Source organism: Apus apus, chromosome 2 (genome assembly GCF_020740795.1).
Source record: "Apus apus isolate bApuApu2 chromosome 2, bApuApu2.pri.cur, whole genome shotgun sequence".
NCBI lineage: Eukaryota > Metazoa > Chordata > Aves > Apodiformes > Apodidae > Apus > Apus apus.
In genome coordinates this window covers 2,707,739-2,730,763 of record NC_067283.1, presented here as the reverse complement: position 1 = coordinate 2,730,763, position 23,025 = coordinate 2,707,739, and the positions used below count along the sequence as shown (strand labels likewise).

The 23,025-nt window shown below is 51.9% G+C and overlaps 3 protein-coding genes across 8 annotated transcripts in view; 1 reads left to right on the top strand and 2 right to left on the bottom strand.

Annotated features, from left to right (window-relative positions):
* The window catches only part of GJC2 (gap junction protein gamma 2), a 41,228-nt gene extending 37,342 nt beyond the window's left edge, over positions 1-3,886 (bottom strand). Inside the window, exons 1-2 of the mRNA XM_051612347.1 lie at positions 3,817-3,886; positions 555-628 (exon numbers count right to left, since the gene is read on the bottom strand). The gene's annotated coding sequence lies outside the window, so the exon portion shown is untranslated. The remainder of the gene's footprint in view (positions 1-554; positions 629-3,816) is intronic.
* Positions 3,887-5,873: 1,987 nt separating this feature from the next.
* GUK1 (guanylate kinase 1) lies at positions 5,874-20,620 on the bottom strand. Of its 2 annotated transcripts, none has more exons than XM_051612356.1 (8): positions 20,534-20,620; positions 13,737-13,850; positions 12,179-12,220; positions 11,053-11,149; positions 7,957-8,095; positions 6,914-6,998; positions 6,618-6,703; positions 5,874-6,051 (listed from the first exon to the last, which is right to left on the bottom strand). In XM_051612356.1, exons 1-8 carry the CDS (start codon positions 20,568-20,570, stop codon positions 6,016-6,018), a joined length of 636 nt encoding a protein of 211 aa, XP_051468316.1. In that variant the 5' UTR covers positions 20,571-20,620; the 3' UTR covers positions 5,874-6,015. The 2 variants fall into 2 exon arrangements, with proteins under 2 accessions (XP_051468316.1, XP_051468317.1); XM_051612357.1 differs by lacking the exon at positions 20,534-20,620 and adding an exon at positions 20,447-20,529.
* MRPL55 (mitochondrial ribosomal protein L55) lies at positions 20,612-22,322 on the top strand. 5 transcript variants are annotated; one of them, XM_051612364.1, is made up of 4 exons: positions 20,612-20,677; positions 21,663-21,768; positions 21,871-22,060; positions 22,136-22,322. In XM_051612364.1, exons 2-4 carry the CDS (start codon positions 21,743-21,745, stop codon positions 22,277-22,279), a joined length of 360 nt encoding a protein of 119 aa, XP_051468324.1. In that variant the 5' UTR covers positions 20,612-20,677; positions 21,663-21,742; the 3' UTR covers positions 22,280-22,322. The 5 variants fall into 5 exon arrangements, with proteins under 5 accessions (XP_051468324.1, XP_051468322.1, XP_051468323.1 ...); XM_051612362.1 differs by having other exon boundaries at positions 20,639-20,689; positions 21,643-21,768; XM_051612363.1 differs by having other exon boundaries at positions 20,642-20,677; positions 21,643-21,768.
* The last annotated feature ends 703 nt before the right edge of the window (positions 22,323-23,025 follow it).

The following is a 23,025-nucleotide window of genomic DNA, read 5'->3' as shown; positions in this document are numbered from 1 at the left end:
CTATTGTGAGAAAAAAGCTGAGCCTGTACTGGATTCCCCCTTTTTTTTTTTTTTCTCCCCATTTTTTGAGGTTGGGCAGAGGGCTGAGCTCTAGAAATGGGGAGCGTGGTGTCGACGCCAGCGTTGCGCCTCGGCCGGAGCTCCTGGGGCTGCGTGCCACCCCAGCAGGGCAGGTCGGGTTTATGGATCGGCCTCCCGCGCTCTCCAGGGATGACACAGTTGCACATCCAGTCGATGAGGCTGACCCCAATACAGGGCAGGCACATCCCAGCTCCTGGTCTGGCTGCCAGGGTGGCTCTTATCCTCACAGAGCTGATGGAGTTGGAGACAACGTGACTCCTACAAACACCTTGGAGCATCACCTATCGATGGGATGTTCCCACATACCCTGTGCTGGAAAGAAAACTTCATCTTCACCCTCAACTTGCTTTCCAGCAGCAACGTAGTCAGGAAAAGCAAGCCCTGGAGGAGCAACACCCTTGGCCAAGGGCTGCTGGTGTGGGTCAGTTAATCCCCAGCAAGGGATATGAGCTGTTGTGTTTTATGGGACCTACCTGTTGTCGGTGTTGGTGGGTGTCTCAGCGTGTGGCAGCAACAGCAGCTGGCATGTGGTGGTCACCTCAACAACCTGCTGGAGAGCACAGAAAGGGCATCAGCATTCCACAACACCTGGCTTGAGACCAGAATCAACTGCAATCCCCTAAAAAAAGCCCACAATCCTTGGCCTGGGAAAGCCATCTCCAACACACCTCCCTCCCGCTCTGGTGGGCACACTCCTCAGCTGCTCCAGCACAAAGTTTCTTGTGAGATGCTGGAGCATTTGGCACTGGGACAGGTTGGGAAGTGCTGGTAGGTCTCACCCCACTGTGGAGATGTGACCCCAGGGAGAGGAATACCACCCCAACCCTCCATGATAAGGCTTTCTGCTCCTGTTTGAGGCCATGCAGGCTGTGGGAAGATTTCTTAGAAGAGGTTTGCTGGATTACCCATGGAAACACAGGCACTGGATATAGCAGGAAAACAAAGCTTTCACCAGAAAAGCTGGTAACTGGTGGCCTCAGACTCCCAGCCATGCTAGGGCTGCCCAGCACCAACATCACAAAATCAGAGTGGTACGGGTTGGAAGGAACCTCTGGAGATCATCAAGTCCAATTCCTCTGCCAAAGCAGGACCACCACAGAAGGTCTAGGGCAGGTCACTCAGAAAGGCATCCAGATGGTTCTTGTAAGTCTCCAAAGAAGGAGACTACACAGCCTCTCTGGGCAGCCTGTCCTAGGGCTCCATCACCCTCATGGTAAAGAAGTTTTCCCTCATGTTGAGGTGGAACTTCATGTGCAGTGGTTTGTATCCATTACCCCTTGTCCTATCACAGGGCACCACTGAAAATCTCCTGAATGACCTCCCCAGAAGGTCCTAAATGCATGCGAGGAGCCCTGGCTGGCTGTCAACAAGGTTTTCCTCCCCTGAGAACTGCTTCTGGCAGCACCAAGGTCACTGTGGCCACAGCCCTTCTCATCACGCGCCATCCCCCTGCACTGAGCTGAGCCTGTCCCATCACATCTTCAAACCCAGGATGCTAAATCCCAGCGCTCCCGACTGGAAGCATGCAGGCAGAGCAAGCTGGACACCACCAGGCCAACAGGAAAACCACTGTTATTCCTATTTTGTTTATTCCTCTTTGCTTATTTTATACGCTGGCCGCCCAATTATTTCCCAGGCCGGCTCTGCCCTGCGGTGCCTTTTTGCAATCACATGAAAGGAAGCTTGAAAATCAGGGCTGCCTCCACAAGCAGGGAGATGCCAAGAAAAGCCACAGCAAGGACAAATCTCTGGACTGTGGGATCACCGAGGACATATGATGCTGGAAGGAGCCACGGGTGGATGGGCTTTGGGCTAATTTTGGCTGCTTGAAGCCATCCTGGAGTGTGGCTCCAGCCTTCCTTGGTTTCCCCCCACGAGGATCTGGGCTCTGGCTTTGGGGACTGCCTGTCCTCATGTGTCCCTGCATGATGTCCTTCCCAGGCAGCATCTCAGTGCTGTTGGGTTGGAGCAGAGGTCACCTCTGCATCTAAAACCACCAGCCCCATGTTCAGCCCTTGAAGGGATACACTTCTAGTGCCAAAGACCTTGAATGAACAGGAGGGTGGGAAAAGTGATCAGCCCAAATCATCTCAAATAACTTACAATAGCTGAAATCTGTCTAATTTTATCCCAGTCTGATGGAAGAGTGAAAACATAGATATACATATACAAGCCCCTTTTTCTGACACCTCTGCAAGTGACCCAGAAGCAAGCCCATTTCTTACTTAAGTGTACCCTGAGACAGTGACCAACATTTCAGGTGGGGTCACAGCCCTGCTCAGGGGAAGAAATTCATCCCTGTGGTCCCATTGGACCAGGGGACGAGGTTTTTGAAACAGCTAAATAAAACATTTGTCACCATGAGCTCCCTCTCACTCTTCATCTTGACAACCTTCACCTCAAAATACCCCAAATCCTAGTGGTCAGTATGTTCAGCACCTTCCTGCTTGGAAGATCTCCTAGGCGGGAAATAGGGTACCCCCAGGACCAGCATCTTTAATCACAGAAAATCCCTGGCAGGGAGACTCCTGTACCTTCACTTTGCCATAGTCTGACCCCTCAATCCCATCCCCAGCTCGAAACAGAAGCCATTGTTTGTGGTTGTGTAGGACCCTGAATTTGGTGGCCACCACAGCCACCATGCTCAGGGTAGTCCTTGTCTACCCCAGGGATGGGGGGATGGCTGCATCCTCAACAGGCTGGTACCAAAAATAGGGATCCAGAAAGGTATATATGTTTGCAAATGTAATTAATAAAATAAATATTCCATTTTTAAGGAGGCAAAAATTAACCCCATTTCAATAGATGCTTTTGCCCACCCCAGTATGATTCCACATGCAGCATGGCCCCTCCAAAACCCCAAACACAGAATCACAGAATTGACAGAGTTGGAAGGGACCTCTAGAGATCATCTAGTCCAACTCCACTGCTAAAGCAGGATCCCCTGGAGCACATTACTGAGGACTGCACCCAGGTGGGTCTTGAACATCTCCAGAGAAGGGGACTCCACAACCTCCCTGGACAGCCTGTCCCAGGGCTCTATAACTCTCACTGAGTTTTTTCTCATATTTTAGTGGCACTTCCCATGTTCCAGCTTGTGCCCATTGCTCCTCATCCTGTCACTGGAAACTACTGAGCAGAGTCTGGCTCCATCCTCCCTACACCCACCCTTAGATAATTGTAGGTACTAATAAAGTCTCCCCTCAGCCTTTTCTTCTCCAGGCTGAACAGTCCCAGCTCTCTCAGCCTTTCCTCATCAGGGAGATGCTCCAATCCCTCAATCATCTTCATTGCCCTCCCCTGGACTATCTCTAGTTCCCTGTCTCCCTTGAACTGGGAAGCCCAGAAGAGAGGGGCACAGCCAACAGGGCCCAAAAACGACTCCTAAGAGATGCACAACAGCCATAGCACACACTTGGTGACCAGCCCAGCTCCAGCAACCTGCTCCAAGTCCCTCCATCACCCAATGCCACCCAGGCAGCCACCCTGTCACCTCGCATTAGCACCGGGCACCCAGGCACTCGCTGCTGCATTCCATCAGACACTGTGACAGCCACCAAAAGCAGGTCACCCCATGCAGGGTGGGTGATTTAGGACTCTCCTCTCTGCTACCACCAGGGAAAGGGGATGCAGGTGATCTAAATGACTTCCCCCCCCTCCCTCATTTTTCCAAGCGCTGGCAGTGCTGCCGTGCTGCTGAAGCATCATCCCTTCCCATCCCCGGGTACCACTCACCTCTCCCGGAGGGACACAGGGAGGCTGGGCTCGGGGCTGGTGGCTGTGCAGTTCTCGGGGTGCTGGCAGGGCTGGGCGGGCAGCAGCTCGGCATTTCCACCTGGTGACAGCACGGCAAGTCCCACGCGGTGGCCGGTGACCACCGGACTGAGGCCAGCGCCGTGTCCCGCTCCTCGGCGTTTGGCTGCTCGGCAGCGCGGGCGCCCTGAGCTTTCCTGCCATCTAGAGGGGACGTTGCCCCATTGCAAACGTGTCTCCCAAAGCATAAAACCCAACGATTGAGGGGGGGGGGAAAAGAAGATAAAAGAATCACAGTCCGTCGCTCGTCAGCACAGGAGGAGCCTGGCCCACCCATCCAGGTGAGGAAAAGCCAGATGTGTGAAGCAGGTGCACCCCAAGAAAATTTTTGAGGAGCATTTAACCAGAGCTAGAACCTCAAAACATGAAACTTACAACAGCAGAAAGGATTTCACAATATAATCTACAACAGATACATTTAACACTCCCAAACAGAGGCAAATGATCAGAATAATCACAGAATAGTTTGAGTTGGAAAGGACATCTAGAGGTCATCTAATCCAACCCCTTGCAGTAAACAGGGACGTCTTCAACTAGATGTTGCTCAGAGCCCTGTCCAACCTGACCTGGAATGTTTCCAGGAATGGGGCATCTGCCACCTCTCTGGGCAACCTGTTCCAATAAAATCATCTTTCTAAATCCAAGTGAGGTACTAAAAGGGTTGCCCAGGATCTGGTTTCGCTTACTGGTGTCCACAACATCGAAGATGGAGCTTGATAAATAAGGCTGGAGATGGATTGAGAGGGACTGAGGGTGTGCTGGAGCAGAGTTGCTGGGTAAACTGGAGAGATGGGATAAGAAGAGGATGAAACACCTGTGTCCTCCAGGACAACAGGCTCTGGGACAAGCAACCTTGCCCCTCATGTCTGTTCACAACAACTGTTCCTTCCCTGCAGCCCAAAACCAGGTTAACCACCTGGAGGTACTAAATGAAACACGCCCATCTCTCTTTCATAGGTACTTCTGGTGATGGTTGGGGTGCTTTGAGTGCAGAGGCTCAGTAAGGAACCAAACTCTCCAAGGAGGCTCAGGATATGACCTGCTGGAGGGACCAGAAGGCTCAGAAGTTACATTAAGGTTAAGGCTGAAGAAAGGTGAGGAACTGAAGTGCAAAGCATCCTCCCAGCCCTTCTCAGGCAAAGCTCTCCACATTTGAAGCCAGAGACAGGTATGAGAGACAGTGGCTGGATCAAACTGATCCTCCATAGGAAATGGGATTTCTTGCTGCCCTCAAGCCTGTCATCCAAAAAGGCTGCATCCTTTGGAAAGAAAATCTTTTCTCCCTCAACTCATAGGTGTAACAGCATCTAAAAGTCTACCTAAACTCAAGTGGAACAAGTACATGAGAATTACAAGGTGGCTGCCAAGGTGGCAGAGAGGAGGAGAAGCTGACAGTATTTTTCCCCCAGAAAAAAAGGCAGTGGATCTATCACATCCTGCAACCATTCTCTTCTCTTGGCTTATTAAACTAACACATCTGCTCACAAGGGCTGTGGTCAGAACAGCCGAGCTGTGCCGACCCACTGCCCAGCCCCAGGGACACACCACAACACCTCAGAGGCTGAGGGCAGCAGGCACAGAGGGTGGGACACACCTGGAGAACCTGTAGCCAGATCTTCAAAAGGAAGCAGAAACCAGAGGGAGCAAGAGGATGCCAACACTTGTGACATCAGATGCCAGTAAAGATGGGAACTCGTCCATCTGCAGGTAGACGTGGGGGTCATATCCATCTGAATAGCTCCCCCTTTATCAAATGGCACTATCTGGGCACAACACATACCTCCACAAATATTCCAGTGGGATCCTAATGCACATGCTGGGGCCACACCTGCCCAGACAGGTCCTCTAGAGCCTCACAGAAGAGATCTGCCTGTCAGCAGCACGTGCTGTGCCATCCCTCCCAAAGCGTCCACCTGAGGTACCAACCTGGGACAGCTCATACTGAGAGCTTGGCCAACAGAAACACAAGGGTGACCAGGTTTTGTTTTCTTTCCTTTTAATAGAAACATCCTACAGTGAGTTGGGAGGAGGATCAGCCTAAAGGGAATGTCTCTCAGAATAAAATGGTGTGATGTTCTTCGGGAATGATGTGCAAAGTTAAAATGCCCCAGAAGGTGCAGCTCAGGACTTCCTGGATTCTTGGGTCTTCTTAATTTCCTGCAAGGAGATCAGGAAAATCATAGAATTGGTGCTCCAAGGTCTCCCTGGAGCTCTCTCTTCTCCAGGTAGAACAACTCCAACTCTCTCAGCCTGTCTCCATAGCAGAACTGCTCCAGCCCTCTGAGAATGTTTGAGAATCAACACGGCTCTGCACAACTGCCACTCCAGAAACAACTCATAGTTCCACAGCTCTGGAGACCATGAACAAGCATCTCCACAGACCAGCTCCATACAGTATCACAGGATCAAGCCCAGAGTTTACACATAAGACTTCAAGGACAAGGCAAGGCTTGACTTAGAGGCTCTTCCACACTGTCCAGGGATGTGAGTTTATTTTGCTCCTAACCCAGCACAGTGCCGGATCCGTTTCCCACTCTCGGGCCACTGACCCATTGCCACCCGTTCATGAGCTATGCTCAACTACATCACTCAGCAGCTCAAAATAGATCACATGTGGGCATGAGGTCCCATTTCTGTGGCTACCTGGAGAGAAACCCTCATGGGTTCAGCCTAGAGGCCACACCAGCCCAGGGAGCAAGGCAGAGAAGGCCCAGATTACTCACCTCCAGGAGTGCTTCCTTCAGTTCGGAATACGCTTTTTCTAAATCATCATTAATAATGACCAAATCAAACAGGCCAGGCTCTTTACCTAGGGAAGGAGAGGAGAAGAGAGGAGTTAAGAGGACAGAAAGTTCCTTCCTTGTGTCATCTCTCATGCATGATCTGAGTTCCTGTAGTGTTAGTGCTTAGATCAAACCCAGCTCCTGCCCAAGCCCTTCTCAAAGAACATGAGTCAGCTCCTAAATCACCACCACACCCCCATCTCCATGACACATCACTTGAAAGCCCCTGGACTTACTGAGTTCCAAATCTATGCGGGCTGCAGTCAAACGCTTCGTTAAACTTTCTTCTGTCTCAGTCTTTCGGTCACGGAGTCTTTTTTCCTAAACCCAACGACAAACACATCAAAAAAACATGTGTTCCAAATGCCACACACCAAAAGCCACCCACCCACCTGCCATTTGCTACAGCCAGAGACCAAGGGCATAGCAAAGAACACTCTGCAGAGGGTGAGGGGCCTCATTCCCAGCCCAGAGCAAACCAGTGCCCAAGCTGGGTTTGAGTCAAGATCTCCTACCCAGAGCTCAGCTTCCCAGTCTCATTTTCCCTCCTCCTGTATTTTTTTTTTTTTTACTTTTGCAGGTACTGCTGGGAGATGAAATCCCTCTGCTGGGCTCTGGCACCTGATGCTGTTGGCTTCCTCCTCCACAAGCTCAACAAAGAAACACAGACAGCCTGATCTACTAAGAGCAAGAGGGGAGACCTGGGACTCCCTGTATGGCTTCAGTAAGTCCCATATACATGTCCTCATCCTTCTGAATTGTGACAGGGATTTCACTTCTCCCAGAGGCACGCTGTGATCATTAACTACACAGGGCCCCATAAGACCAAAGTGGTACAGCATCTGTGGTGCTACAGACAATCAACACTCCCCTGTGTCGCAAGCCGGTGTGGGGAAGAAAAGAACAGTTTCCCACACCCTGGTTTAACTTTAAAATCTGGAGGCAAGTCTCAGCACAAAAAAATCTCCTTCTCTCCCAAGTGTTAAGTACAATTAATGCATCTAAAGGCTGGCCATGCTGCAAGGGAGCCTGTGACCCAATGCAGGCAAACACGCCAAGGTGTGGAAACTGCACAGGAGGAACTCAAGGAAACAGGAAGATTAATCCCCGGGAGCAAGAGGTTGGGGAGTTGGATAGAGCAGAGGTTAACTGTGCTGAGAAAGATCCTCCCCACCCTTAAAAACATACAGATGAATCAAGGAGGGGGAACCCTCATTGCTTCAGAGCAAGACGCTGATTACCTCTAACTGCCTAACGGCAAAGCAAGGCGGTCGCTCACCAAGATGTCTATGGAGGGAGGCTGCACTGAGATGTAGATGGGGTCCAGGTCTGTCTTCTTGATGTTCTTCACACCCTGGATGTCAATGTCGAGGACACAGATCTGGTTCTGGGCCTGGACAGCCTGCACTGCACCTTTACTGGGGACAGAGCAGAGAGGGAAGGGGTCAGAGCACCCAGCCATAGCAGTGGGGGTTTGGTGTGCCCCGCTCCAGCAGCAGCTCTTCATGTCACAGGGCTGCCCTCTGCCCAAATGGTGGCAGGGGAGAAGAGAGAGCCTGCTCTGCTCCTCCTAAACAGTCTATCTTTCCCCAGGTGTTCTCTGGGCCCCTGGAGGGACCTGCTGCCTCCTGTTAGAGAGGATGGGAAAATCACGATGGAAGGCATAGGAATGGATAATCCCATGAGCAGTGTGGTCAGGTACAGCCCATAAAGCTCCTGCCTTCCACAAATGCAGGAGCAACTTCACCAAAGAGCAGAAATGCCAGAAACTTTCCTTCTCCAGAGATCCACTGATTTCCATACCCATGCACTCTTCTGAAGGATGCCTGATGGACATGGAGGCTCCTGCCTGGGCAGCAAGATGCACAATTAAGGAAACATTTTTAAATGGTGGCTCTGGTATGGCATCAAAGATGGCATCTCTTCCCCAACACAGGGGAATTGCCTCAAGGTTGTTCCTGAACTATGATTCTCCCTTGAAAGGCACCAATGCCAACTCTCTCCTGGTGTACTGGGGGTACCTGGACTGGTTATTGTTATTGGGGGACTTTTCAGCTGGTATTTGCACAGTGCTGGGCACAGGTTCTCCTTCAAGCCAGGGCTCCATGGCCCAATGGACAACACAGAGAAAAGCCCTGCCAGAAGCTCCAAGGTGGAACTGCAGGTGTACAACCATAGAATCATTTAGGTTGGAAAAGACCTCTAAGATTATGAAGTCCAACTGTCCACTAAACCATGTCCCTCAGCACTATACCTACACAGCTTTTAAATACCTCCAGGGATGGTGACTCCACCACTGCCCTGGGCAACCTTTTCCAATGCTTGGCAACCCTCTCAATGAATAAATTGTTGCTATTATCAAATCTAAATCTCCTCTGGCACAGCTTGAGGCCATTTCCTTTTGTCACAAAGTGGCAGAAGAGATTAAGAGCAGATATTAAGGTGCCTGCACTGTAACTTCAGTCTCTAATTTAAGGTGGCTTCAAATAAATTCTGCTTTCTGTAGGCAGAATTCAGTGGAATCTGGCAGACAGGGCCCTTTCAAGGCTGTTAAGTTAAGCAATCAATTTATAGTTATTTATTATTATTAACTGGTGAGATTTAAGGAGCAGAAAGCACTAATGAAAACTTCAACTATTATGATAAGAATGAGGGACTCTCCATTGTCACACATTTTGCTTAGAAATAACCCTAGGCATTTGTAGAGAACATGCAAGTTTGGAGTTTCTGTATTTATTTCAGGTATTTATTGTTGAGATGGTCTGGGTTAATTTCAGCCTCTCACCCTGCAGGCCCACAACCACAGGCAGTGTGGAGATGCAGAAGGGACCAGAGATGGAAGTGAGAGCCAGGGGGAAAAGCACCTCAGAAAAAAACTCAAGTACATTGTTTAATTTGGTTAAAGTATCGAATTCCTGCAAATTTCAAGGAAATCTACCCCCTCCCTGGAGGTGTTCAAGGCCAGGTTGGACAGGGCTTTGTGCAACCTGATCTGGTGGGAGGTGTCCCTGCCCTTGCAGGGGGGTTGGAACTAGATGATCTTCTAGGTCCCTTCCAACTCAAAGCATTCTATGATTCTATGAAATTGGCTGAGAAGAAATGTCTTCTCAGCACCCACCCTGAAGAAAAGGCACTAAAATCAACTCCACCTACATATCAGGCATCAGAGGACAGCTGTCTCCTCCAGGCTGGATTAAGGAGGACACATGTGAAGGAAAGAAGCCTGTCCTACACAGGGTGAACCCAAGGATTAAGGAGCTTGAACTCAGTCTCTCCTCAGGGCTGGGTATTTGGGAGATGGGCCATCAGGTTTCGCTTGTCTAGTCAAACCAGTGACATGGGAAGTATCAAGACCAGGGCAGGGCATTGTGCTCCTGCATCAGCCTCAGAGGGAGCATGGCCAGACCCCTGCAAGACTGCCCTTGGCTGTGGTGACAGCAGTGACACCTTTGCATGTCACATTAAAACAGCTATGGTACTGAAATGCAAAGCCACTGACCATTCTTTCAGACCCGTGCACCTACAACACGTTCAGCCCAGGGGTTTTATGTTGGCACCTCCCACAAGGACACCATCCTCAGAAGGCAACTTTGCCACCTCCAAAAATTCCTCAAAAAAGCACATTCAGCTCCTTAAGACATGTAAGTTTTCCTGAAAAGCATTTCAGGCAAATTTATTTCATGCAACTAATTAAATATCTCAAGGAACACTTAACTTTCACTCTTGGCAGGTCCTTTACTATAATGCCACAATTTTCTCACAATAATTACATACCTGACTTCTAATTAACAGGGCAGCTCAATGTTTTATCAATCATCAGCTCCAACACTGAGGACAATGTTATTTTAAAATCCACCTAACTCTTGAAGCCCAGTCAGAGGTGCCACACAATTTATCTATTCATAAGCAGCCACTGTACCAGAGCAGCATGTGAACTTGTTTCACAACTGCCAGTACAGATAATTGCTTCTGCCCCTAAATTCATTGTGTTCAGACCATTAGGTGATAAAGGGATAATGAGAGTAAATCTCCATTTTTCCAACTACTCTCTGCAAGCACATGCAAAATATTCAGGAGGGAAAATAGTCTGTGAAAATCACCCCTGTGCAAGACAAGTGTTGAGCATTTGAACTGCTTGAGCAGCCCTCAAACACTGGAGGCTACACAGAATCTCCAAACGCAAGGATGATTTAATTACGATGAGACTTAATTTTGCCATCTTAATAAAGCTGACAAAGACCCTGCTAACAAAATAAAAGTCTTTGCTTCTGGCAAAAATTTGCACGTTTAGGGGAAAAGGAGTGTTGCTAAGTTAAAGTATTTTTTCCTTCTCTACCATCTCAGCTCCCAGCACCACCTGGAATCAGCTGCTTACCTCGTCCCGTACATATTTCCGGAGAATTCTGCGTGCTCGATGAATTCACCAGCATCAATATCTTTCTGCATTTCCTCTCTGGTCACAAAGTGGTAATCTGGATAAGGAAAACAGGAAAAGTAGCCAGAAATTAATAACTTTGAAGGTGAAGGTCATGGTCAAAATGACACTCATGGGTAATGAGGGGAGAAGCAACTTGAAATCCGGGTTGGAGAACATTGGCAGATGGCAGGTACCTGTGTACAGCATCCCACACCAACTGCCCAAAACATTCTGGAGCTTTTTGTGGGGCCAAAAATGCTGCTGTAGCCCCTTTTGCATACCCTTTCCCCTTTCTGGTGCAGTGGGAAATTCCACACAGGTGTGGAACACATTATAGCAGGACTGACAAGGCCCTTGATTTGAAAGCGTTTATGATGAAAGACTAGGATGGAACAAGAGAGAACAAAGGAAATAAAAGGGAACATCACAATCAAACGGACTAAAAAGAAATGTTTATCTTTTGTTAAAACTCCTCCCTTCCACTTCAAACCTAATTTGATCCTGAAATATGCAAACAAACCAGAAAATAGAAAAGCAGCTGGCCAGCAGCTTTTACTACAGAGAGAGAGATCTCATAAAGCAGTGTGTGTTTGAGGTTCTCTCACCAGAGCTGCCTGGCACTTCCAAAAATCAAGCCACTTGATGCTCAAGTATGGACCAGGGTGCTTAAACCAAGAGCCCTGATTTGAAAACCTCAACCAGTGACTTACAGATACAGTCTAGAAAAGAAAATAGGCAGCTTTGGCTCTGTTAACATTTCACCGTGTAATTAAAGGAGGGTTTGTTCTGCCAAGACCATCCCTCTTTGGTATCTTCTCTGCAATGCATGGAGCAGCAGTAAATGGATATGGTCTTGTTACCACCAAGATAAAGAACTGAAGTGTGTGTCTACATACTTATACACACACACAAATATACCATTACTGAATGTCTGCTCCTCCTGCCTAAGGAAATACACCCTATACACAGAAATGTAGGACTAACTTACCCACCAGTGGGGCTTTGTGCATGCACCTCACCTAAAACACTTCACATTTTTCAGAGGAATTGCTTGCTGAGTCAGGACCAGCAGCAACACACTCACCTTTGCCATTTACTTCTCCAGGTCTTGGCTGCCTTGTGGTATCTGTAAGCAAAAAAAAAAATATATGTAAATTGTAAATTCTGTAGGAAGTAAGAGTATCAAAGAATAAAACCACACACAATCACAGAGTAAGATGATCCTCTATTTAAATGATCAAAGCTTTTGGAATCAGCTGCTATAGAACACAGCAACGTGGCAGGCCTGGCCTTGAATTGAAGAAACTGTGATAATCTAAAAAACAATCTTAAGACTGTTGGTGGCTGAGTGGTCAGTGTGGGACTTACCAGGCTGGGCTGTTTTCAGCTCTTCTACAGCCTTCCTGTGTAATCCCAGACATATTACTCAGACCTCTGCCTCAGTTCAGGGGAATTAGCTGTGCCCTGAGTTTACTTCATTTTAAAAGATCATGCAGCACCTACATAGGTGCTTAAAATAGCCAGATTTAATGCAGAAAGGCAAACTCCTGCACGAGGGAGGGGAATAAATCAGACAGCCTTTGAACCTCTTGAAAATCATCCAAACTATTATTATTTTAAGCTCATGTTCCGCAAACCAAAAAGGAGCTGATGGTCATCATGGAAGGCAACACTGACTATGTTATTTATGACCAGCAGGAGTTACCTTAATGCAATTAGGGTCTGATGACCTTTTAAGTTTTCCTAAAGCACCAACTGCCATGGCCTAAGTGGCCTGTGCAGATTTAGGGAAAAAAATATCTACAAAGAGGCAATCTTGGGCAAAATTATAAAATTTAGCCTGGAGTGAGATGAGAAACTCAGTTCAACCAAGAGCACAGGATGGAACACAGAAAAGGAAAGATAATTTGAAGTTATTTTCATCTCCAGTGACATTAAATTTTTAAACATCCAGTATTTGCCCTTTCCTATAGAACAAATGCAGATCTCACAGCTCTCAAAGCTAGGATTGCACTTGTGGTATTCAAAGCTTTAGGACAGTAAAAAAACTCAAAACATTTTGGTAACGTACTTACAAACACCTTGCAGAACTCCAGGGAAATCAAGCAAATGAGCCGTGGGCACAGCCCAGACTCTGAGGGTAACTTTTAAGGTGTCCCTCATAAAGAAGGAAGCAAAATCAGTACTGTAACAGGCAAGCTGCCTGAAGAAAACTCCCTGCACTTACTCTGCTGTGGATGCAGGAGTTCAGCACTGCCTGCAGCCCACAGGCAGGTGGGAGTGTACCAAGCTGGCCAGCCAGTGGGTATTTTCACATTACAGGGAACCATCCCAGGTAGAAAAAAGAACCCTTGGCCAGCACTAAGAGACTGACATACAAAAAAACAACATACCCCCAGAGCCATAGCAGGAGGAGAAAAACGTAGGTGCTGGGAAGAATCTAGGCAAAGCTGCTGCTCAATAGCAGTAGTAAAAGGGGTCCTCACTTCTTTAGACACCTCAAAGAGCCCACAGGCAGACCAGGATACACGCAAGGCAGGGATACCTGTTGTTTGGGGCATGAATACAGCTACAGAGGCAGGCTCTGGGCTAGTGACCCTGAACTCCTTCATAGCCCACCTCAGAGACATACAGATACTTACGGGAAACGCTGAAGCCAAAGACATTCTCATAATCTTTGAGCAGTTTCTTTAACAAAGTGCTCTTCCCTGCACCTGATGGGCCACTCAGAACCACAGGTCTTGGTCCCTGCATGGCTAGAGAGACAGAAAAATACATGTTTGGCTAGAAACACCCAGGAAAAAACACAGCTATGGATTCCCAGGGGTGCTGGAACCTACAAAACAGCACCTAACCTTTACCCTCAGATACCAGTTTCTGCAGAGAAATGTGAAATGATGAGAAATCACAAGCCTAGAGCTGATAGGAAGTAACTGAGAGTGCACCAAAAAGACAGGGAAAGTCAAAGAACTATTAAATTAGCCACCAGCTGGCTGCAGAGCTGCCATCTCTGTACTGCTGAGGAAGATCGAGGCAGGAAGCCCTGGGGAGTCAGATACTGCTTTGGAAAGCAGACAAGGGAGGCCATCAACAGTGCAGCAGAACAGCTTCACCCTCAGACAAAGGACATGTATCATTGCAGCAGGGACTGAGTTTAAACTCACAGGTCATAACCCAGAGAAGGAAACTAGGCTCCCGCTGCCACTGAAGTGGGATAATTCAAGCCAGCTCTGTCCTCTGCCACCAGGATTGGGTCCCTCTGAGACTCAAATCCTAGGGAAGACTTTTTCTAACAGGAGGAAAATGCTGTCTGTGCCTGGTGGCATCTGGGAACACCATGGGACATCCACACTCATTGGGCGATGCCAGCTTCATCTTCGTCTTTACTGAGAGAGGTGGAGTCACAGCCACCTCCCTCGCACAGGGAGAGGCCTCAAGAAGCGCTTGCAGGAGACGCTGGCAAGAAAAAAGGGCAGAAATCAGCCAGAATTACAGGTATGCAGCTCTGAGTGAGGGATGGGATGCCCATGAGATCACCACACGTCTCATGCTGCCCGTTTACATCCCAACAACTACACACAGCTGTGATGTACAGTTAAATGTTTCCTATCACTCCAGGGATAAATATCCACAGGCAAAGCCTTTACCACGAGCAGACAACATACTGAAATCTAGACCCAGTGTCCTCCAACACTAAACCCCCAAAGCCTGGCAACAATGGTCTGAACACAGGGGGGGTGAATCTGGGACCCTAACATGCTTTGGGGTTTATTTCCATCTTTCCTAGAGCACTAACTCCAGTTCTTGTGGCAAGAGAGAAGGGTTCAGTTCCTGGTACAGGAAAAAAAGAAGGCAGCTTGGAGCCACTCAGGCTTTTCTGCAGTTTTTTCTAGAGCCAGAAACTAAAAAAAAATATAGTGTTTTAATGTTTTTTTATGTGCCTGCCTCTCTGAGGAGAAAGAAAGGTTGGTTATTAACATATCAATAAAGAAGCAAATCCTGTATGACAGCACAGGAGGTACCACCAGGGACCCTCATCCATCATCAGCAACTCAGCAGCTTCTAAAACAGAGGTGATGGGGAGAGTAGGACAAACCAAACAAGCCTCTTTTTCCTATGTAAAAACAATTACTTTCCACAGGCAGTAAAGCCCCTGGAAATGCATTTTTTTGAACCTCATTGGCTGGGTGTGGCCACAGGAGCCACCAGCCAAGAGACAGCATAATGCCTTTCCATTTTAAATTAGATCATAGCAATGTCACCCTGACCTTACAAACCACTTTTCCAACAGCCTTAAGCCAAATGCTGTCTCTTACAAAACCAGCCGTGGATCGTGCAGCCGCCTAATCCAGCCGTGCTGCCTCCCTGACCCCAGCTTGGGTGAGCTGGGAACCTCCTTATCCCTAAATCCCTCCTGCACAGCTCTACCATCACGCAGACCCTGACCAGGCAGCACTACAGCTGCAAATCACACCAGTTTTCCCTCTGTTCCCTGAGATGCTTTGTACTTGTCTGTAAGAAGGGACAGAGTATTGATACACATAGTCTAAGCAGATGCCAGCAGCAGCATAAAGACACCCACGTTCAATCACCATCCAGAAGGAAACTGTCTCCTTTTTTAATGCTGTGTCCCCCAGGTGCTGGAGCCCAACAAACCCACCAGATCAGCCATTCTCTGGGAACCTCAGAGGACTGGTCACATCATATCTGCATGGCCACATTGCTGGATTAGGCTCCATCATCCAAAAAACATCAGGCTGAACAAACTTTTAGGAAGTCCTTTTGGAGAAGGACCTGTCCTACCCTGCTAATTTCCACAGATCACAGGTTTTTGCCTAAATGCTCAATACCAAAAGAGGAAAGAACACCCTCCTGCACCTCCTCACCAGCAAAATGCTATTCAGTGCTTGCAGCCAGGAAGCAGAGGGGCCCTTGTCAAGTTTTCCAAAGCATTTTCCCTCTCTTCTCCCCAGGTCAACTCCTCTCTCTCCCACATAAATAGTGGGAGAGTGCTGGTGAGCCTTGACCATGGCTTGCAAAACATTCCAGAAGAGGAGCTGGAGAAGGTCTGCTGCCCTCCATCCACCCCAGCACACAGCTCCTCCTGAACGATGCTCCTTCATTGTGCTCCAGCTTCCTCAGCCACCACCAAAAACCCCCACAGGTGATACTGGGATGCCAGCACAGATTCTGTCCGGGCATTTCGCTGCTTTCCCTCCACAGTGATCCAGCTGTGCCAACAAGAACTGCTCCAGATGCACAAGTCCCAGCCCCTGCCTGCAGATCCCAGCCAGGATGCTCACAACCCAGCTAGAGGGTCAAGAGCTTTCCTCTATTTCCCCCCTTGAAATTCCATTTGCAGGCACCAATAGTAAAAGGGGGATTTCAAACTGCCCAAATCACCGACAATAATTTCACTCAACCCCAGACAAACGGGGAAGAGGTAAGAGGAATGGGCAAAGTGCTGGCTGGGAGAAGACTCCAATGCATCCTTACCTTTTGCTTTTACTCCCTTTCAGCCAAGGAATCAAGTCCAGCTCTTCACGGCAGCGACAGGCCGGCAATATGAGCGAGCTGGCAGAAAGCTGGGCTATTTGTGAGCTGCCTAAAGCCTTAATTACCAAGCTGTAATTTTAAGATGGCCAATGAAAACAGCTCGCTGCTCTTTAATCTCCTCTCATGGTCCCTTCCCCGCTCCCTGCTCTCCTGGCTGGTAAAGCTGGAGTCAAAATGCCACTAAGGGGCTGAGGGGTGCTGGCAAAACTGCTGGAGAGGGCCTGGGATGGTCTCCACCCACCTTCCTTCTCAGACACAGCATGTCTTCAGCTGGTGATCAAAGCAGTGGTGCTCAGAGACACGGAGAATGGATGGGCTTTTAGATGACATGGGGTGTAAAACCCAGCCTGTGAAGCTGCTACACTCACATTCCACACCCAACAGCTGTATGGTGGAGGCAGCTCTTCTAGAAAAATCCCTGTCTTTATTTTAGACAGGATTTCACCTTCTGCAGACAATGCTCCTCTGCTTTTTGGACTGAAATTTGAACAGTTGCTACCTCCAGCCAGTGCTGCATCTCACTTCAGCAATCAGGCTACTCCACAAAGGCAGCAGGAAAACTCATTGTCTTGCCCACACAGACCCAAACAGCATGTCCCAGCTTGCAGGGTCCATGCCACCCTGGTGCTGGCAGTGCTTTTCTACCTGAAAGAGGACTGGTGGGGTGTATGGGGGAGAGGAAGACACTCTCCTTTACCTTACTGCCTTTTTTTTTTTTTCCCCACAGAAATATTCAGAACTAAAGTGAGACAAGACACAGGAGTTGTCATGACAGGTCTCACTTCTTTGGAAAACAGGCTAAAAATAAACCAAGAGCCTTGCAGGTGCTTCCTCTTGCCTCCTTCCAAAAGTAACCCTTCTCTTTAGCTAGGGATCTGCAGAGGAAAACAAGACTTAATTTAGAGGGGGGGGTGGGGGGGGAAAGCCATTTCCAATGCCAGATGAGGGGGCTGGGATGGCAAACACCTGGCTGGGAAACTGGGAATCTGTGCCAGCACAGAGCAATACCAGCTCCCACAGAACATCTTCATAAGGCACCCAGAACAGTGCAGGATTTTGGGAGCAGCTGCCAAGGGCTGGAGAGAAGGATGAAAACGTCCTGAGAGGATGAAGAGAGGAGATGATCCATGCCTCCAGACTTGAGCAGCGCAGACGTGAGAGCAGGTGCCTTCACCTCCACCATCAGATGTGGTTTAACCACATGCCCTGACCTCAAGGAATGATTCCAAACGAGCTGCTTTGCACACCAGGTAGTGCTGCCCTCACTGGCCTTCTGTGCCTCCCCATCAAGCACAGCTCCTCTGCCTCCAGCAACCTGAAGCCCTCAGAAGCCACAAGAAAAGTGCCAAGAAAGCCTGAGAAAGCAGGCCGGGTGGATACAGAGCTTTTAAAATCTCCCATTTGGTTCCCAGCCCAGTACGGCACCTACAAGTCACATTTTCCAGCTGTTTGTAACAGTAACACTACAGTTACCTATTTATTTTAAATAAAACCCAAATTTTGTCCCCATTTGCTCTGATTTTGGCATTTTAAGAGCAGCCAAACTGCAAATATCTAGCACAGGTGGTCTCTTGCCTCCATTGGATTACTCCTAAAGTGGTTTTGGATCCCATCTAACCACCTTATCACCAAAACCACAGTGGGCTGGAGTTGCTCAGCAAGGGCAGCACGGCTACTTAATAAAGATCCTCAAACCTGGGGAGGTGCCACCCCTAGACCAAGGACAAACAGGCACGTAGATCCTGCTGGGCTGCACAAAGAGGAGGTAGTCACCCCAGGAGATTGTCATTTAAAGCAAGGAATGTTTCTTGGATTGCTCCCATCTGCTAAACTCATCTTTAATTTTAACTGGGAAGTGGCAACGGCAACCAGTAAAGCAAAGGACAGACATCAAAAGAGTTAAACTAAATTAATGCTGATTAGCAGAGAGGCTTTACAGAGAAGGCAAAGCCCCCTTGCAAAGTAGAAAAGAAGATTAAAGGACAGTTTCCCTGGAGCCCCAAGACAGGTCTCCTGGATTAGGATTATAATCCCATATCCTATTTTTAGCAGGCTAATGATGAAGCTGCCACTCCCACCTTTCTAAGGTTTGGGACACCTTCTGACAGCGCCGCTCATTATGAAGCCGCCACTCCCACATTTCTAAGTTCTGCGACACTTTCTAACAACCCAGCCCAGCTACAGTAACACAACAAAGTTTAGCACTATCCAAGGGCAAGGAAACACTTAGCATCTCCAAACTCCAAGGTTCCTTTGGTGGTTTCCCAGCAGAGACCACACAGGACAGAGGTTCTGCTCCAACAGGCAGCAGGTTCCTTAAATAAAGGGAATTATTTGCAGCAGTGAAACAGGAGCACAGCATCCCCACCACAGTATCCAAAACTGCTGGGACCACTCAGCCACCTTTTTCCTGGAAACAATTATCTACAAAGCACTAATTAGCCCCTGCACTGATTGATATTGCTCACTTTGCAGAGAGCAATGATGCAGCAGCAGGAACAAGAACCACTTGCTCAAGGTCACTGCAGAAATCAGGCAGGTCCAGACCACAGATAAGCCCAGTCCAAGACTACATACTACTGCATAACTGGACCAGTTTAACCCACCAGCTGGTCTGCACCACTTTACCCACCTGGCTAAATATCTACAGAGGTGAAGCTCAGACAGGTGTGGCTTTGCCATCTGCTTCCCTTCATGTACTTCTTTGTGTTTCACCACACAGAGCTTTATTTTTGGATCCCTGAAGGGTGCCTGCCCCAACACCCTGCTTCTGCTTCACCACCTTGCACGGTACCCACAAAACCCAACCCATTCAGCAAGCAACGTGCAGGGACCTGGAGAGGCGACGGGAGAGCTCAGCATCCCCAGGCTGCCTGGGGGCCATTCCCCCTCAGACAGGAGCTCCTGGGGGGGGATCAACACCCCCAGGCCAACACCTCGGTGCTGAAAGTCTCTGTGAGGGGCTGAGACCCCCGGGGCTGCCTGGACCCCCCTCCTCAGCCGAGGGTCCCTGTGAGGGGCTGAGACCCCCGGGGCTGCCTGGACCCCCCTCCTCAGCCGAGGGTCCCTGTGAGGGGCTGAGACCCCCGGGGCTGCCTGGACCCCCCTCCTCAGCCGAGGGTCCCTGTGAGGGGCTGAGACCCCCTGGGCCGCCTGGACCCCCCTCCTCAGCCGAGGGTCTCTGTGAGGGGCTGAGACCCCCTGGACCCCCTCAGCCGAGGGTCTCTGTGAGGGGCTGAGACCCCCGGGGCTGCCTGGACCCCCTCAGCCGAGGCTCCTTGTGAGGGGCTCGGACTCCCGAGGCAACCTGGACCCCCTCAGCCAAGGGTGAGGGGCTGAGACCCCCGGGGCCACCTGGGCCCCCCTCCTCAACTGAGAGTCTTAGTGAGGGGCTCAGCACCCAAGGCCGGCTCCCTTCCCTTCAGCCGAGGGTCTCTGTGAGGGGCTAAGACCCCCGGGGCTGCCTGGACCCCCCTCCTCAGCCGAGGGTCTCTGTGAGGGGCTAAGACCCCCGGGGCCTCCTGGGCCCCCTCAGCCGAGTCTCCCTGTGAGGGGCTGAGACCCCCTGGACCCCCCTCCTCAGCCGCGGGTCCTTGTGAGGGGCTGAGACCCCTGGGGCTGCCTGGACCCCCTCAGCTGAGGGTCTCTGTGAGGGGCTGAGACCCCCGGGGCCTCCTGGGCCTCCTCAGCCGAGTCTCCCTGTGAGGGGGCGACCCCCTCCCCTCCCCTTCTCGCAGCCGAGGGTTCTTCACGGGGGGGGGGGGGCTGGGCACCCCGGGGGCCGCCCGGGCCCTACCCTTTGCGCGGGTCCCGGTGCAGCGTGCGGCTCCCCCAGCCCCTGCCGGCCGCCCCGGGGGAGGCGGGACCCCCGCGCCCCGCTCACCCCGTGCGATGGCTCCGCGCAGCCGCCGCCAGCTCATGGCGGGGGGGGGCGGCCCCAGCAGCCCCCGCGCTCCCGCCGCCGCCGCGCGCCCTGACGTCAGCGAGAGGGGGCGGGGCCGAGCGGAGCGGAGCGGCGCGCGGTCACGTGAGGGGGGGGGTGTGTGTTCAGGGGGAAATGGGGGTTCTGGGAGGGGGGGGGGAAATGGGGTTTTGGGGGGGCTCTGCGGTGGTGGCTGGAAGGGGGGAGTCAGGCCGGGGCCGTGCTGGGATGGGGGGTTGGTTTGGGGGGGGGTGGGGGGAGGGCGCTGGGCCGGAGCGCAGCGGGGCGGGGCGGGGGGGGAATGGAGGCAGCCTGGGCTGAACCATTGCGGGGCGGGGGGAGGGTGTTTTGGAGCGAACCACGATGAGGGGGGGGGGGGGGGGGGGAGGGGGTGGTGGGGTGAGGCGTGAGAGGGGCAGGGGGCTGCCATGGTGGGGTGAGGCGTGAGAGGGGCAGGGGCTGCCATGGTGGGGTGAGCCTTGAGAGGGGGAGGGGGCTGCCATGGTGGGGTGAGCCTTGAGAGGGGCAGGGGGCTGCCATGGTGGGGTGAGCCTTGAGAGGGGGAGGGGGCTGCCATGGTGGGGTGAGCCTTGAGAGGGGCAGGGGGCTGCCATGGTGGGGTGAGGCGTGAGAGGGGCAGGGGGCTGCCATGGTGGGGTGAGGTGTGAGAGGGGCAGGGGGCTGCCATGGTGGGGTGAGGCTTGAGACGGGGAGGGGGCTGCCATGGTGGGGTGAGCCTTGAGAGGGGCAGGGGGCTGCCGTGGTGGGGTGAGGCTTGAGAGGGGGAGGGGGCTGCCACGGTGGGGTGAGGCTTGAGAGGGGCAGGGGGCTGCCGTGGTGGGGTGAGGCTTGAGAGGGGGAGGGGGCTGCCACGGTGGGGTGAGGCTTGAGAGGGGCAGGGGGCTGCCGTGGTGGGGCTGCCATGGTGGGGTGAAGCATGAGAGGGGCAGTGGCAATTATGGGGAGACCTCAGCAGAGCTGAGGGAATCATCATGGGGCTGAGACGTGATGGTTGAGGGGGGTTACGCTGTGATGGGGACATGGGATTGTCACCCCCACACACTCCCCAGGATTGCTCCTGGTCCCCCAGGAGGCTGCTTGACGTCGCGCTCCATCCATCTGCGGCGTGCCTGTGAGGAGGAGCATCCCTCCTGCCTCGCCTGCCCTGCCATGGCAGCGGGCAGCCGGGCACTGAGGTGAGATGGGGAGGACCCGGCACCTTCAGCAGGAGCTTTTAGGGTTTGGTTCCACCCTCCGTGCTGACCTCTCACAGCCCTGCCCGGCTCTTCCCTGCCCAGCCGCCTGCCCCTCCACGCCGTCCCCAGGCTGCTGCCGGCCGTCGCCGGCTCCCGCCGCCACAACTCCAACCGCGCCTCCGTCTGCCACCTCCACCGGCAGCTCTACGGCCGCCTCTACCCTGTCCTCCTGGTCAAGACCGACGGCTCCACCGTCCGCCTGCGCTACAGAGAGCCCAAGAGGATCCTCATGGTGAGGGGGGCGGCGGGTGGAGGCGGGTGGGGGGGCCGGGAGATGCCTCCTGGGGCCTGACGGCGTCCCCCGCAGCTGCCCCTGGACAGCAGCGCCCTGCCCGAGGCGGAGCGCAAGGCCCGGCTGCGGAGGCAATTCCCCAGCAGGCCGAAGGCTGAGCCGGAGGAGACCTTCCAGGGCATCGACATGGGCACCTACAAGCGGTTCTGGAAGAAGTGAAGATGAGAAATAAAAGCGTCCGAGCGATGAAGGCGGGAAACGAGTCGGCGCGGTGGAGAGTTGTTTTTTTGGAGAGGGGTGGTTCTTGGCTGGGTTGGTGAGGGGGCGGCGGTGCCGCCAGCTCTGGAGCTTGGGGACAACAACCCCACACCAGGCTTGGGGAGAGGGGCTGGGAAGTGCCCAGGGGAAAAGGACCTTGGGGGGTTGGTCACAGCAGCTGGAGATGAGCCAGGGTGTGCCCAGGTGGCCAAGAAGGCCACCAGCATCCTGGCTTGTGTCAGCACTGGGGTGGCCAGCAGGAGCAGGGCAGGGATCATCCCCCTGGGCTGGGCCCTGGGGAGGGGGCAGCTGGAATCCTGGGCTCAGGGCTGGGCCCCTCAGGACAAGAAGGACATGGAGGGGCTGGAGCGTGTCCAGAGAAGGGCAAGGGAGCTGGGGAAGGGGCTGGAGCACCAGTCTGAGCAGGAGCAGCTGAGGGAGCTGGGGGTGTCCAGCCTGGAGCCAAGGAGGCTGAGGGGAGACCTGCTGGCTCTGCAGCTGCCTGAGAGGAGGTTGGAGCCAGGGGGGTCGGGCTCTGCTCCCCAGGAACAAGGGATGGGACAAGAGGAACCGGCCTCCAGTTGTGCCAGGGGAGGCTGAGGTTGGATCTGGGGAACAATTCCTTCCTGGCAAGGGTTGTCAGGGCCTGGCCCAGGCTGCCCAGGGCAGGGGGGGAGTCCCCATCCCTGGAGGGGTTTCCAAGCCCT